Source organism: Oncorhynchus masou, chromosome 27, assembly GCF_036934945.1.
Source record: "Oncorhynchus masou masou isolate Uvic2021 chromosome 27, UVic_Omas_1.1, whole genome shotgun sequence".
Lineage (NCBI taxonomy): Eukaryota > Metazoa > Chordata > Actinopteri > Salmoniformes > Salmonidae > Oncorhynchus > Oncorhynchus masou.
The window spans coordinates 32,796,059-32,812,543 of record NC_088238.1 but is presented as its reverse complement, the minus strand read 5'-3'; the positions used below and the strand labels follow the sequence as shown (position 1 = coordinate 32,812,543).

Sequence of the window (16,485 nt, the reverse complement as noted above, 5' to 3'; positions counted from 1 at the left end):
TGGACCAAACAGAGGATCCGCTTCGGGAAAGTCGTATTCCTGGTCATAATGTTGGTAAGTTGACGTTGCTCTTATATCCAATAGTTCCTCCCAGTTGTATGTAATAAGACTTAATATTTCCTGGGGTAACAGTGTAAGAAATAATACACAAAAAAACAAAATACTGCATAGTTTCCTAAGAACGCGAAGTGAGGCAGCCATCTCTGTTGGCGCCGGATACACTCATATATGCATAGTCACTTTAATTATACATTCGTGTACATACTACCTCAATTGGCCCGACCAACCAGTGCCCCCGCACATTGGCTAACCGGGCTATCTGCATTGTGTCCCGCCACCCACCACCCCCTCTTTTACACTACTGCTACTCTCTGTTTATCATATATGCATAGTCACTTTAACCATATCTACATGTACATACTACCTCAAATCAGCCCGACTAACCGGTGCCTGTATATAGCCTCGCTACTGTATACAGTCTCGCTACTGTTATTTTTCACTGTCTTTTTACTGTTGTTTATATTTCTTTACTTACCTATTGTTCCTCTAATACCTTTTTGCACTGTTGGTTAGAGCCTGTAAGTAAGCATTTCACTGTAAGGTCTACTACACCTGTTGTATTCGGCGCACGTAACAAATAAACTTTGATTTGATTTGTGTGCCCAGGGAAGAGCCTGTGCAGTCAGAGTTCATCAGTGACAGAAAGAGCACAACAGGAGGGAGAGACAGGGAGAGAAAGAGATGAGTAAAGAAGCAAGGAGGAAATTCTCTTCTATATACTCTTGAGATCCACTCAGCAATGTGTGTCTGTGTGTGCGTGGCTGAGCTGAGGATGTATTCGTGACCTTTCCTGATCAGAACACACAATGCCATTTCAGTCCAAACTCTAACAGTCATCTCCATTTCCTCCTTTCTCTTTGATATCAACCTGCAGGGACATCAGGCTTTTTCACAACAATGTGGAGTTCTTTCCTGTGAAAAGTGAAAGCCATTTCCTTTTCTGAGATAAGTGATCATGAAGGCACTGCAGTGCAGGTGATAAAGTCAGAATATGTTTTATGTGCTCTGTGGAGCTGTGAGAGAGCATGTGAGGGCGAGAGAGTAAGAGAGTTCATCCCACACAGCCCTACAACATGCCCATGTAATTATAATGGGTGGAGAGCCATGTTCAGTGTATGTGGCCTGGCAACCATCTTGGTTGGAATATCCTACTGTTATGTGTGCAGTCCTCAGTATAATAATAATAAATTACATTTGTATAGTGTTTTTCATAGAATCTCAAAGCACTTCAAAAACAAACAAGCAATACAGTGGGGCAAAAGAAGTATTTAGTCAGCCACCAATTGTGCAAGTTCTCCCACTTAATTTTCACCATAGGTACACTTCAACTATGACAGACAAAATGAGAAAAAAAATCCAGAAAATTACATTGTAAGATTTTTAATGAATTTATTTGCAAATTATGGTGGAAAATAAGTATTTGGTCAATAACAAAAGTTTATCTCAATACTTTGTTATATACCCTTTGTTGGCAATGACAGAGGTCAAACGTTTTCTGTAAGTCTTCACAAGGTTCACACACTGTTGCTGGTATTTTGGTCCATTCCTCCATGCAGATCTCCTCTAGAGCAGTGATGGTTTGGGGCTGTTGCTGGGCAACACGGACTTTCAACTCCCTCCAAAGATTTTCTATGGGGTTGAGATCTGGAGACTGGCTAGGCCACTCCAGAACCTTGAAATGCTTCTTACGAAGCCACTCCTTCATTGCCCGGGCGGTGTGTTTTGGGATCATTGTCATGCTGAAAGACCCAGCCATGTTTCATCTTCAATGCCCTTGCTGATGGAAGGAGGTTTTCACTCAAAATCTCACGATACATGGCCCCATTCATTCTTTCCTTTACACGGATCAGTCGTGCTGGTCCCTTTGCAGAAAAACAGCCCCAAAGCATGATGTTTCCACCCCCATGCTTCACAGTAGGTATGGTGTTCTTTGGATGCAGCTCAGCATTCTTTGTCCTCCAAACACAACGAGTTGAGTTTCTACCAAAAAGTTATATTTTGGTTTCATCTGACCATATGACATTCTCCCAAACTTCTTCTGGATCATCCAAATGCTCTCTAGCAAACTTCAGACGGGTCTGGACATGTACTGGCTTAAGCAGGGGGACACGTCTGGCACTGCAGGATTTTAGTCCCTGGCGGCGTAGTGTGTTACTGATGGTAGGCTTTGTTACTTTGGTCCCAGCTCTCTGCAGGTCATTCACTAGGTCCCCCCGTGTGGTTCTGGGATTTTTGCTCACCGTTCTTGTGATCATTTTGACCCCACGGGGTGAGATCTTGCGTGGAGCCCCAGATCAAGGGAGATTATCAGTGGTCTTGTATGTCTTCCATTACCTAATAATTGCTCCCACAGTTGATTTCTTCAAACCAAGCTGCTTACCTATTGCAGATTCAGTCTTCCCAGCCTGGTGCAGGTCTACAATTTTGTTTCTGGTGTCCTTTGACAGCTCTTTGGTCTTGGTCATAGTGGAGTTTGGAGTGTGACTGTTTGAGGTTGTGGACAGGTGTCTTTTATACTGATAACAAGTTCAAACAGGTGCCATTAATACAGGTAACGAGTGGAGGACAGAGGAGCCTCGTAAAGAAGAAGTTACAGGTCTGTGAGAGCCAGAAATCTTGCTTGTTTGTAGGTGACCAAATACTTATTTTCCACCATAATTTGCAAATAAATTCATGAAACATCCTACAATGTGATTTTCTGGATTTTTTTTGTCATTTTGTCTGTCATATTTGAAGTGTACCTATGATGAAAAGTACAGGCCTCATCTTTTTAAGTGGGAGAACATGCACAATTGGTGGCTGGCTAAATACTTTTTTTAGGTCTTTTTTTTACTTCAGGTCAACCGTTAGAGGCCAAGTCTTTGAAAGCTGCATCCTACAAAGATGGTGAGTGTCCTTTAAAGGGTGAATGGAGAGAGCTGGTCAGAGGGTGGTAGATCATTGTTATGCAGTCCGCTAATGATCTTGTAGAGGGCGTCTTACACTTGGACCTGAATGGTGCCGGAGAAGATTTTACGGGCTCTTAACAATTGTGCTATTGTGTGTTTTTTCGCATTATTTGTATTTTATTTTGAACATAATGTTTCTGCCACCATCTCTTATGACTGAAAATAACTTCTGGATATCAGGACATCAATTACTCACCGTGTACTGGACAAAGATTTTTTCTTTAACGATTCGGACACAAAGGACTTCAGACACCCGACAAGGCTCCAACGCTCGTCGGATGTGGCAGGGCTTTCAAACAACTGTATTACAGACTACAAAGGGAAGCACAGCCGCAAGCTGCCCAGTGACACATGCCTACCAGACAAGCTAAATTACTTCTATGCTCGCTTCGAGGCAAGCAACACTGAAGTATGCATGAGAGCATCAGCTGTTCCGGACGACTGTGTGATCATGCTCTCCATAGCCGATGTGAATAAGACCTTTAAAACAGGTCAACATTCACAAGGCCTCAGGGCTAGACGGATTGCCAGGATGTGTACTCCAAGCATGCACTGACCAACTGGCAAATGTCTTCACTGACATTTTCAACCTGTCCCTGACTGAGTCTGTAATACCAACATGTTTCAAGCTGACCACCATAATCCCTGTGCTCAAGAACACGAAGGTAACCTGCCTAAATGACGACCGACCCGTAGCATTCAGGTCTGTAGCCATGAAGTGCTTTGAAAGGCTGGTCATGGCTCACATCAACACCCTTATCCCAGAAACCCTAGACTGACTCCAATTTGAAAACCGGCCCAACAGATCCACAGATGATGCAATCTCTACTGCACTCCACACTGCCCTTTCCCACCTGAACACCTATGTGAGAATACTATTCATTGACTGCAGCTCAGCGTTCAACACCATAGTTCCTTCAAAGCTCATCACTAAGTTAAAGACCCTTGGAATAAACACGTCCTTCTGCAACTGGATCCTGGACTTCCTGACGGGATGCCCCCAGGTGGTAAGGGTAGGTATCAACACACCTGCGACACAGATCCTCAACACGTGGGCCCCGTGCTCAGTCCCCTCCCGCTTTTAGGATAATACAGTGCCACCATCGCGGCCAGCTTACAAGGACTGTGCCAACCACCCCTCTCCTCCATGGCCGACGTGAGTAAGACACTTAAAATGTGTTAATCCTTGCAAGGCTGCTAGCCCAGATGGCATCCCTAGTCGTGTCCTCAGAGCATGCGCAGACCAGCTGGCTGGTGTGTTTACTGACATATACAATCGCTCCCTATCCTAGTCTGCCGTCTCCACATGCTTCAAGATGTCCACCATTTTTCTTGTACCCAAGAAGGCAAAGATAACTGAACTAAATGTCTACCGCCCTGTAGCACTCACTTCTGTCATCATGAAGTGCTTTGAGGATCATATCACCACCTTACCGGCCACCCTAGACCCACTTCAGTTTGCATACCCCCCCAACAGGTCCACATACGATGCATTCACCATCCCACTGCCCTATCCCATCTGGACAAGAGGAATACTTTTGTATGAATGCTGTTCATTTACTAGAGCTCAGCATTCAACACCATAGAACCCTCCAAGCTGGAGGCCCTGGGTCTCAACCCCGCCCTGTGCAATTGGGTCCTGGACTTTGACTGGCCGCCCCCGGGGGTGAAGGTAGGAAACAACATCTCTACTTCGCTGACCCTCAACACCGGGGCCCCACAAGGGTGCGTGCTCAGCCCCCTCCTGTACTCCCTGTTCACCCACAACAGCGTGTCCATGCACACCTCCAACTCAATCATCAAGTATGCAGATGACACAACAAGTGGTGAGCTTGATTACCAACAACAAAGAGAAAGCCTACAGGAAAGAGGTGATGGCACTCGAAGTGTGGTGTCAGGAAAACAACCTCTCACTCAATGTCAACAAAACAAAGGAGATGATCGTGGACTTCAGGAAACAGCAGAGGGAGCACCCCCCCCCCCTATCCACATCGAAGGGACAGCAGTGGAGAAGGTGGAAAGTTAAGTTCCACGGCATACACATCACAGACAAACTGAAATGGTCCACCCACACAGACAGCGTGGTGAAGAAGGGGCAACAGCGCCTCTTCAACCTCAGGAGGCTGATGAAATTTGGCTTGTCACCCAATACCCTGACAAACTTTTACAGATGCACCATCGAGAGCATCTTGTCGGGCTGCATCACAGCCTGGTACGGGAACTGCACTGCCCTCAACTGCAAGGCTCTCCAGAGGGTGGTGCGGTCTGCACAACGCAAACTACCTGCCCTCCATGACACCTGGAGCACCCAATGTCACAGGCTGGCCAAAAAGACCATCAAGGACAACCACCACCCAAGCCACTGCCTGTTCACCCTGCTACCATCCAGAAGGAGAGGTCAGTACAGGTGCATCAAAGCTGGGACCGGGAGACTGAAAAACAGCTTCTATCTCAAGGCCATCAAACTGCTAAACAGCAATCACTAACTCAGAGAGGCTGTTGCCTATATTGAGACCCAAATCACTGGCCTCTTTAATAAATGGATCACTAGTCACTTTAAATAATGCCACTTTAATAATGTTTTCATATCTAACATTACTCATATCATATGTAAACTCAACAAAAAAAGAAACATCCTCTCACTGTCAACTGCGTTTATTTTTAGCAAACTTAACATGTGTAAATATTTGAATGAACATAACAAGACTCAACAACTGAGAGAAACTGAACAAAGACATAAACTGAACAAATTCCACAGACATGTGACTAACCAAAATGGAATAATGTGTCCCTGAACTAAGGGGGTGGGTCAAAATCAAAAGTAACAGTCAGTATCTGGTGTGGCCACCAGCTGCATTAAGTACTGCAGTGCATCTCCTCGTGAGATGTTACCCCACTCTTCCGCCAAGGCAACTGAAAGTTCCTGGACATTTCTGGGACATTTACTAGCACTCACCCTCCGATCCAACAGGTCCCAGACATGCTCAATGGGATCGAGATCCGGGCTCTTCAGTGGACATGGCAGAACACTGACATTCCTGTCTTGCAGGAAATCACGCACAGAACGAGCAGTATGGCTGGTGGCATTGTCATACTTGAGGGTCATGTTAGGATCAGCCTGAAGGGTACCACATGAGGGAGGAGGATGTCTTCCCTGTAACGCACAGCATTGAGGTTGCCTGAAATGACATCAAGCTCAGTTCGATGATGCTGTGACACACCGCCCCAGACCATGACGGACACTCCACCTCCAAATCGATCCCACTCCAGAGTACAGGCCTCTGTGTAATGCTCATTCCTTCGACGATAAACGCGAATCCAACCATCACCCCTGGTGAGACAAAACCACGACTCGTCAGTGAAGAGAACTTTTTACCAGTTCTTTCTGGCCCAGCGACAGTGAGCTTGTGCCCATAGGCGACGTTGTTGCCGGTGATATCTGGTGAGGACCTGCCTTACAATAGGCCTACAAGCCCTCAGTCCAGCCTTTCGGGGACAGTCTGTGCACTGATGGAGGGATTGTACGTTCCTGGTGTAACTCGGGAAGTTGTTGTTGCCATCCTGTACCAGTCCCGCAGGTGTGATGTTCGGATGTACCGATCCTGTGCAGGTGTTGTTACACATGTTCTCACGTGCACCGAATACAACAGGTATACAACAGGTACCTTACAGTGAAATGCTTACTTACAGGCTCTAACCAATAGTGCAAAAAAGGTATTAGGTGAACAATAGGTAAGTAAAGAAATAAAAACAGTAAAAAGACAGTGGAAAAACAGTAGCGAGGCTGTATACAATAGCGAGGCTATTAATGTGGCGAGGCTACATACACTTAGTCAGGCTAATTGAGGTAGTATGCACATGTAGATATGGTTAAAGTGACAATGCATATGATAAACAGAGAGGAGCAGCAGCCCTCATGCCTCCTTGCAGCATGCCTAAGGCACGTTCACGCAGATGAGCAGGGACCCTGGGCATATTTCTTTGTGTTATTCAGAGTTAGTAGAAAGGCCTCTTTAGTGTCCTAAGTTTTTATATCTGTGACCTTAATTGCCTAAGCTGTTAGTGTCTTAACGACCGTTCCACAGGTGCATGTTCATTAATTGTTTATAGTTCATTGAACAAGCATGGGAAACTGTGTTTAAACCCTTTACAATGAAGATCTGTGAAGTTATTTGGATTTTTACGAATTATCTTTGAAAGACAGGGTCCTGAAAAAGGGACGTTTCTTTTTTTGCTGAGTTTATATACTGTATTTTATACCATCTATTGCACCTTGCCTATGCCGCTCGGCCATCGCTAATCCATATATTTATATGTACATATTCTTATTTCGATTTGTGTGTATTAGGTAGTTGTTGGGGAATTTTTAGATTACTTGTTAGTTATTACTGCACTGTCAGAACTAGAAGCATAAGCATTTCGCTACACTCGCATAAACATCTGCTAAACATGTGTATGTGACCAATAAAATTTGATTTGATTTACTCCCTGTTCATCCATGACTGCATTGCCAGGCACGACTCCAACACCATCATGAAGTTTTTCCAGACGACACAACACTGACAAAGATGAAACAGCCTATAGAGAGGAGGTCAGAGACCTGGCTGTGTGGTGCCAGGATAATAACCTCTCCCTCAATGTGATCAAGACAAATGAGATGATTGCGGACTACAGGAAAAGGAGGACCGAGCACACCCCCATTCTCATCTACGGGACTGTAGTGGTGCAGGTTAAGAGCTTCAAGTTCCTTGGTGTCCCCATCACCATCAAACTATCATGGTCCAAACACACCAAGACTGTCGTGAAGAGGTCACAACAAAGCCTATTCCCCCGCAGGAGACTGAAAAGATTTGGCATGGGTCCTCAGATCCTCAAAATGTTCTACAGCTGCACCATCGAGAGCATCCTGCATCTCCGCCTGGTATGGCAACTGCTCGGCCTCCGACCGGAAGGTACTACAGGGTAGTGTGTACTGCCCAGTACATCACTTGGGCCAGGTGGCTGGAGTCTAACATTTTTTGGGGGCCTTCCTTTGACACTGCCTGGTATAGAGGTCCTGGATGGCAGGAAGCTTGTCTTGGTGTGTTTGGACCATGATAGTTTGATGGTGATGTGGACACCAACTCCACTTACATGTACATATTACCTCAATTACCTCGACTAACCTGCGCCCCACACATTGACTCTGTACCAGTACCTCCTGTATAAAGCCTCGCTACAGTTATTTTTACTTAACACTGATTTTTCTTAAAACTGCATTGTTGGTAAGGGCTTGTAAGTAAACATTTCACTGTAAGGTCTACACCGAGTACCTGTTGTACTCGGCGTATGTGACAAATAACATTTGATTTGATTATAGCCACTGCACTTCTTCTCTGCCACTCTGTGTAACACAGTGTAGGATGCTGATGCCTCAGCAGCTCCGGGCGCCAGAACACTCACCACACAAAGTAGCCAGGTCACCCGTGATTACAAGTCTGTATTCAACATCCATCCATGACTGAGGATGTATTTAGTTCAGTGCTATTGTAAGATGTGACATTTAACAGAATCAGTCTCTCGTGGAACACCTGTACAGTCAGTCAGTGCTCTCCCCAGATGCTTCCCTCATCTCATACCGTACCACAGGACATCGTGGTGGGGAGACGGTGCAGTTCCATAGTTACAGCACTGCGCAGAGGTCCGACTGTCACAGTAACCATAACACGCCTCTCTTCTTGGGGACATCAGTGGGGTTGACAAGACGATGAAACCTACGCCATGTCCCACTCCCACCATACGCAGAGTGCAGTGCTCATTATATACAGTTTGTCAGACACACCGGGGGAGGGGGCCCGCTGCAGTCACAGCCTCTGAAGTAAACCAATACATGCAAACCATTAGTGGAACAGAACCAACACAGACAGAGAGACATTCAGAGCTCCCAGCTATGACAAATACCCACTACTACTCCACTCTATACCCACTGACTGTAGTGTAGCCTACTACTGGCAAACACCCTCACTTCCACATGGCTGAGAATGATCAAGGGTGCTGCAGAATCCGCCCCTCATCCTCTCCCCACCAGGCACCTTACAGCACTCAGGATGAACCCAGAAATACTAACTTCTCATTATGAGGTGTCATCCCCACTACACATCCATTTTCCAAACAAGCCATGTGTGAGAGGCGGTTGATCAGACATAAAAGGCAGGTGTAGTGTACATGGACAGGTGTGTGTATGAATGTGCCTATGAGAGAGGGGGATGTATAAAAATGAGGGTGTGTATTAGTGGTGTATATGTGTGCGTACATATCGGTGTGTGCATATGCGCGGGTTCGCGTAGGTGTGTGACGCGTTAGTGATAATTGTTTCTAAGAAAAACATACCTTTCACCTGGCTCTCATACTCTGCAATTATCTCCTTGTCCTTCTTGCTCCTGACCAGGTTCGACATGTCGGCGCACTAACGATGGTCAATCAGATAACGGTCCAAATATTGATTATTCCGTTCCACCGCGCGTCCACGATGCCCGAGGCACTATCGCAAACCACAGGTTACATACTAGGGAATAGATCCACTCACTGCCGCAACAACATAATGTATTATTCCTCCTCAAGGGATGGCGGATACTACGCTCAATCATCCAGAATCACCCTTTCCATAGAGCCGCCCGTGACCGCCTGAGCCATGCTACGGGTTCTGTGAGCTGTCAACTGGGAAGCAGGTAGTAACAAATTCCCATTAGCAAGCTCAATGAGCGCGGCAGAAGCCTACACACACTGGGCTGCGGTAAGAGAGGGGTGCACGCCCACTAGGTAATCCAGCGGAACACTGGTCCGTCTCGTTCGCCGGAGTTTTCCCGGGGTGTTTGCGTGAGTGTGTGTATAATTTATGTCTGTGACCTAACCCTGTACTAACCTTTCACACAAACTGAGCTTCGCTACACTGCATGCTGCTCAATGCCATGGGAAAGGGTGGAACTCGGGGGCGTGTACCCAGAGATGATTGACAGTTAAGCCGATAGTGACCACTTAAGCCTTGTTCACATTGGCAGTTTGAAGTGACGCAAATCTTTTTTCGATTCGAGCCTGTTCTTTTTCCTGCAGTCTTAACAGGCAAAAAGCACATGGTATCAGATGTTTTATTTAACCAGTCATTATTTAGAACAAATTCTTATTTACAATGACAGCCTACCGAAAGACCTAATGAGGGGAAGCGGACTGGGATTAAAAAGAAATGAAAATATAGGACAAAAAAAACACATCATGAGACATAAAGAGAGACCTAATACAAGATAGCATGGCAGCAACACATGACAACACAGCATGGTAGCAACACAAAACAGGCTACAAATATTGAGCACAGACAACAGCAAGAAGGTAGAGACAACAATACATCACGCAAAGCAGCCACAACTGTCACTAAGTGTGTCCATGATTGAGTCTTTGAATGAAGAGATTGAGATAAAACTTTCCACTTTGAGTGTCTGTTGCAGCTCGTTCCGATGCCTAATGGACTTCCGACTGGGAGTGGGCTCCAATACCTTGTGGACAGGGAGGGGTACGAAACAGTGTTGGGTTCCGGTGGATGACATTCTGGATCCCAACATCATCCGTGACTTCCATCTTCGCTGACCGGCCCGCTCCTCGGGGCCGTTTCTCTGGCCGGCATCGTCCTGTGGCTACTCCCCTCCGGCGTTCGACGTCGCTAGTTTACTAACCACCGGTCCTGGCAACCATCATTACACACACCTGGCATCATCATGAGGCACACCTGGACTCCATTGCCCTCCCCTTTATCTGGCACTCCCTTAGGTTCATTCCCCAGGCAGTATTGTTTCTGTGTTTCATGTCAAGAAACATGTTCCATGTCTCGACTTTCTGCATCACAGTGGCCAAATTTTGTCATCAAAGTCTGGCATTCTCTGGATTAATGCTGCTTTCAAGACAACTGGGAACTCAGGGGAGGCCAATCAAAGCTACTGTAGACATAACGTGATTTGATGTCATTATCTGTGGCCAATCACCTTGAGCCTTCATGGATGGGCTCAATGGCAGCACCCAAGGGGCAAGAATTTTAGAGCTCTACCCTTAGACTTGGAGGTGACATACTGTAGAGTCCCCATGAGTGACAACACTGAGCCAATCACTGCACAACACTCTGTAATTTCTGTTGGCTTGCCCCACCACAAAAAGCACTGAGCTTGGCTGAAACACCTGCATTTTGGAGCTGCCTTACTCAAGAAAACAAAAAAGAGACCATGTTTGTATGTGGCTTTGTTAATCTCAATTATATTTTTTTACCGTGTTTGCAAACTGATATGTGACAAGTATTAATGCCAAAATAACATGCAAAACAGGCAAGTCCTCAAAAAATGTGCTAAAAATGTGGGGCTCAAAACAGATTGGGCTCAAAATGCCCTGAATGACGGGTCGACACGGATGACTAATAGGTCAGTTATTAAAATCCTATTTAGGTCATTTGTGAGATTAATTTAGAGGGGGTTTGGGTCAGCAGTGCAACACAGGTGCGTGCCTGCAGGTAGCCTAAAATAACTTGTTTTCTACAGTATGGAGGAGACACATTTCAACTCTTTGAGGTAAGTGCTAACAGAGAAAGACTGGCTAAAGTTGAAAGGGGCTCTAGAAGCTTGCATGAAATAGAGAAAATTACAAGCCATAATAGCTTCGTTTACACAGGCAGCCCAATTCTGATCTTTAATTGGCAAAATATCTGATTGGACTAAAGACTAATTTGTGGCAAAAGAACACAATTGGGCTGCATGTAAATGCAGCCAATGTTGCTTATTGAATTCTTATTCTGAGGACACAGTACTGGATTTAACTCTAGCCAAGCATTAATTAGAAAGGTAACCAATTAACTGAAATCTACCAGTAATTATTCTATGGAATATTGTCATAAATATAGCTAGATATATCTGGAGTACCTCAAATAGTCCCAGTTGGCCATTTTAACTTACCCTGCATTCATAACCATGTGGGAAAGTGGTATTTACCAGTTGGATGCATTCACATGCTTTGAACTGGTTGAGAAACGCGGATTGTTTCAATATACCCCTGCCTACATGTACAGAGCCTTCAGAAAGTATTCATGCCCCTTGACCTAGGAACATAGACTACATCTCTGTAATTTTCTAGTCCTTTGTGTCACTGGCCTACACACAATATCCCATAATGTCAAAGTGGAATTCTGTTTTTAGAAATGTTTACAAATTAATCAAAAATGAAAAGCTGAATTGCCTTGTGTCAAAAATGAAACCCCTTTGCTATGGCAAGCCTAAATAAGTAAAGGAGTTAACGTGCTTAACAAGTCACATAAGTTGTATGGACTCACTCTGTGTGTAATAATAGTGATTTTTTTAATGACTACCTTATCTCTGGATCTAACACATACAATTATCTGAAAGGTACTTCAGGTGAACAGTGAATTTCAAACACAGATTCAACCACAAAGACCAAGGAGGTTTCCCAATGTCTGGCAAAGAAGGGCACGGTGAAGTTTTTGAGCATGGCAAAGTTATTAATTACACTTTCGATGGTGGGTCAATACAACCAGTCACTACAAAGATACAGGTGTCGTACCTGAGGAAGGAAACCGCTTAGGAATTTCACCATGAGGCCAATGGTGACTTTAAAACAGTTAGACTTTAATGGCTGTGATACAAGAACTGAGGATGGATCAACAACATTGTATTTAATCCACAATAGCAACCTAAACAACAGAGTGAAAAGAAGGAAGCCTGTACAGAATAAAAATGTTCCAAAACATGCATCCTGTTTGCCCTAAAGTAAAACTGCAAAAAATGTAGCAAAGAAATTAACTTCATGTCATGGATACAAAGCGTTAGGTTTGGGGCAAATTAAAGACTTACCCAGAAAGACTTACGGCTGTAATCACTGCCAAAGGTGATTCTAACATGTATTGACTCAGGGGTTTGAATACTTATGTAAATGAGATATTTCTGTATTTCATTTTCAATGAAATATTTGAATTCAGGCTGTAACACAACATGTGGAATAAGTGAAGGGGTATGAATACTTTGAAGGCACTGTACATATGTACATACAACTGTCATATCCCAGCACATTGGTATGGCACAGGTACTCCCTGTACATACGGCAAATTCATTCTTGTGTATTTTTTATTCCTCGTGTTTTTATTTTCTTAATTTGATCTCGGCATCATTGGGGAAGAGCTCATACGTAAGCATTTCACGGTGAAGTCTACACCTGTTGCATTCACGGCATGTTACAAATAAAATTGTATTTGATTGGCAACAAGCTATGTCAACCATAAACTTAAAGTACAGCTATCATGCTTGTAAACAAATTATAGTGTTAGAAAACCATATTAATAGATTACTATTTATAAATACTGTTTTGTTGTTGCTGAAGTCAGAGGTTAGCATGTGGGAGAAGTCGGAGCTGACGTCAGAGGTCAGCATGTGGATTTTTCCAAGTCGTATGTGGTAAAAACCATCTTCTCACTTGGTTATGAACGCAGGGTTAGTTTTGGAATGGGAGTTATTTGTTCAGGGCAGGTGGGGCCTGTTTTGAGCCCCGCCTGTTTAGCTAAATATATATATATATATATATATACACAGTACCACAATCAAAAGTTTGGACACACCTACTCATTCATGGGTTTTTCTTTATTTTTTACAATTTTCTACATTGTAGAATAATAGTGAAGACACCAAAATTATGAAAATGACCAAAACACCGATATTTACAGTTGATTTGTCAGAGGACAAACAATCCACAGAGATAAACTGATATCTTTCTGAAAGATAAGATCTAAACCAGGTCAGTGTAGACCAATTTGGGTTTCCAATCTCTCCAAAAGAATGTGGTGATCGATGGTATCAAAAGCAGCACTAAAGTCTAGGAGCATGAGGAGATGCAGAGCCTTGGTCTGACGCCATTAAAAGGTAATTTACCAGCTTCACAAGTGCAGTCTCAGTGCTATGATGGGGTCTAAAAGCAGACTGAAGCGTTTCATATATATTGTTTGTTTGCAGGAAGGCAGCGAGTGGCTGCGCAACAGCTTTTTCTAACATTTTTGAGAGGAATGGAAGATTTGATATCGGTTGTTTTTTATATTTTCTGGTTCAAGGTTTGGCTTTTTCAAGAGAGGCTTTATTACTGCCACTTTTAGTGAGTTTGGTACACATCCGGTGGATAGGGAGCCGTTTATTATGTTCAACATAGGAGGGCCAAGCACAGCAAGTAGCTCTTTCAGTAGTTTAGTTGGAATAGGGTCCAGTATGCAGCTTGAAGTTTTAGAGGCCATGATTACATTCATCAATGTGTCAAGAGATATAGTATTAAAAAACCTGAGTCTCTCCCTAGATCCTGGCAGAGTTGTGCCGACTCAGGACAACTGAGCTTTGGAGGAATACGCAGATTTAAAGAGGAGTCCGTAATTTGCTTTCTAATGATCTTTTCCTCAAAGAAGTTCATGAATTTATACTGCTGAGGTGAAAGCCATCCTCTCTTGGAAAATGTTGCTTTCTGGTTAGCTTTGCGACAGTATCAAAAATACATTTTGGATTGTTCTTATTTTCCTCAATTAAGTTGGAAAAATAGGATGATCAAGCAGCAGCGAGTGCTCTTCAATACTGCACGGTACTGTCTTTCCAAGCGAGTCGGAAGACTTCCAGTTTGGTGTGGCGCCATTTCCGTTCCAATTTTCTGGAAACCTGCTTCAGAGCTCGGGTATTTTCTGTATACCAGGGATCTAGTTTCATATGATAAATGTTTTTAGGGGTGTGACTGCATCTAGGATATTGTGCAAGGTTAAATTGAGTTCCTCAGTTAGGTGGTTAACTGATTTGTGTACTCTGACGTGGGTAGGTGGAGGCTGTCTGGAAGGGCATCTAGGAATCTTTGGGTTGTCTGAGAATTTATAGCACTGCTTTTGATGATCCTTGGTTGGGGTCTGAGCAGTTTATTTGTTGCGATTTCAAACGTAATAAAATGGTGGGGTCCGATAGTCCAGGAGTATGACGAAAAACATTAAGATCCACAATATTTATTCCACGGGACAAAACTAGGTCCAGAGTATGACTGTGGCAGTGAGTGGGTCCAGAGATATGTTGGACAAAACCCACTGAGTCGATGATGGCTCCAAAAGCCTTTTGGAGTGGGCCTGTGGACTTTTCCATGTGAATATTAAAGTCACCAAAAATGGAATATTATCTGCCATGACTACAAGGTCCGATAGGAATTCAGGGAACTTGGTCAGGAACGCTATATATGGCCCAGGAGGCCTGTAAACAGTAGCTATAAAAAGTGAGTAGGCTGCATAGATTTCATGACTAGACGCTCCAAAGACGAAAACGTCATTCTTTTTTTGTAAATTGAAATTTGTTATCATAAATGTTAGCAACACGGAGCCTTTGCGGGATGCGTGGGGGATATGGTCACTAGTATAACCAGGAGGTGAGGCCTCATTTAACACAGTAAATTCATCAGGCTTAAGCCATGTTTCAGTCAGGCCAACACATCAACATTATGATCAGTTATTAGTTCATTAAGTAGCCCTATATTAAGTAGCCCTATTTTGAGATATCACAATCTCTTTCAATCATGGCAGGAATGGAGGAGGTCTTTATTCCAGGGAGATTGTTAAGGCGAACACCGCCATGTTTAGTTTTGCCCAACCTAGATCGAGGCACAGACACGGCCTCAATGGGGATAGCTGAGCTAACTACACTGACTGTGCTAGTGGCAGACTCCACTATGCTGGCAGGCTGGCTAATAGCTCATCACTCTCCCTAACTGGGAGGGGGCCAGAGACAATTACTCAATGCCGACACATCTTCCTAGCTGATTTACACGCTGAAGCTATGTTGTAATTGGTGACCTCTGACTATTTCCTCCTAACATCGTTTGTGCCGACGTGGATAACAATATCCCTATACTCACCAGTTTTAGCTTTAGCCAGCACTATCTTCAGATTAACCTTAACGTCGGTAGCCCTGCCCACTGGTAAACAGTGTATGATTGCTGGGTGATTCGTTTTAAGTCTAATAATGTGGGTAATGGAGTCACCAATGACTAGGGTTTTCAATTTGTCAGAGCTAATGGTGGGAGGCTTCGGCGTTTCAGACCCTGTAACGGAAGGAGTAGAGACCAGAGAAGGCTCTGCCTCTGACTCCGACCCGTTGCTTAATGGAGAGAACCGACTGAAAGATTCTTTTGGCTGAATGAGCGACACCGGTTGAGCATTCCTACAGCATTTCCTTCCAGAAGCCATGAGAAAATTGTCCGGCTGCGGGGACTGTGCGAGTGGATTTATACTACTACCTGTACTTACTGGTGGCACAGACACTGTTTCATCATTTCCTACACATAAATTACCCTTGCCTAACGATTGCGTCTGAAGCTGTGCTTGCAGCACAGCTATCCTATATCCTATATACAGGCGATCATTCTCCTGTATAATACGAGTACAGCGACTGCAACTAGA

The 16,485-nt window shown here is 44.2% G+C and overlaps 1 protein-coding gene across 1 annotated transcript in view; it reads right to left on the bottom strand.

The window, feature by feature from the left end:
• LOC135516024 (SLIT-ROBO Rho GTPase-activating protein 1-like) overlaps positions 1-9,903 on the bottom strand; it is a 30,734-nt gene extending 20,831 nt beyond the window's left edge. The window contains 1 exon segment of the mRNA XM_064939986.1: positions 9,378-9,903. Coding sequence (XP_064796058.1) covers positions 9,378-9,444 — 67 coding nt within the window. The 5' untranslated portion in view covers positions 9,445-9,903.
• Positions 9,904-16,485: the final 6,582 nt, after the last annotated feature.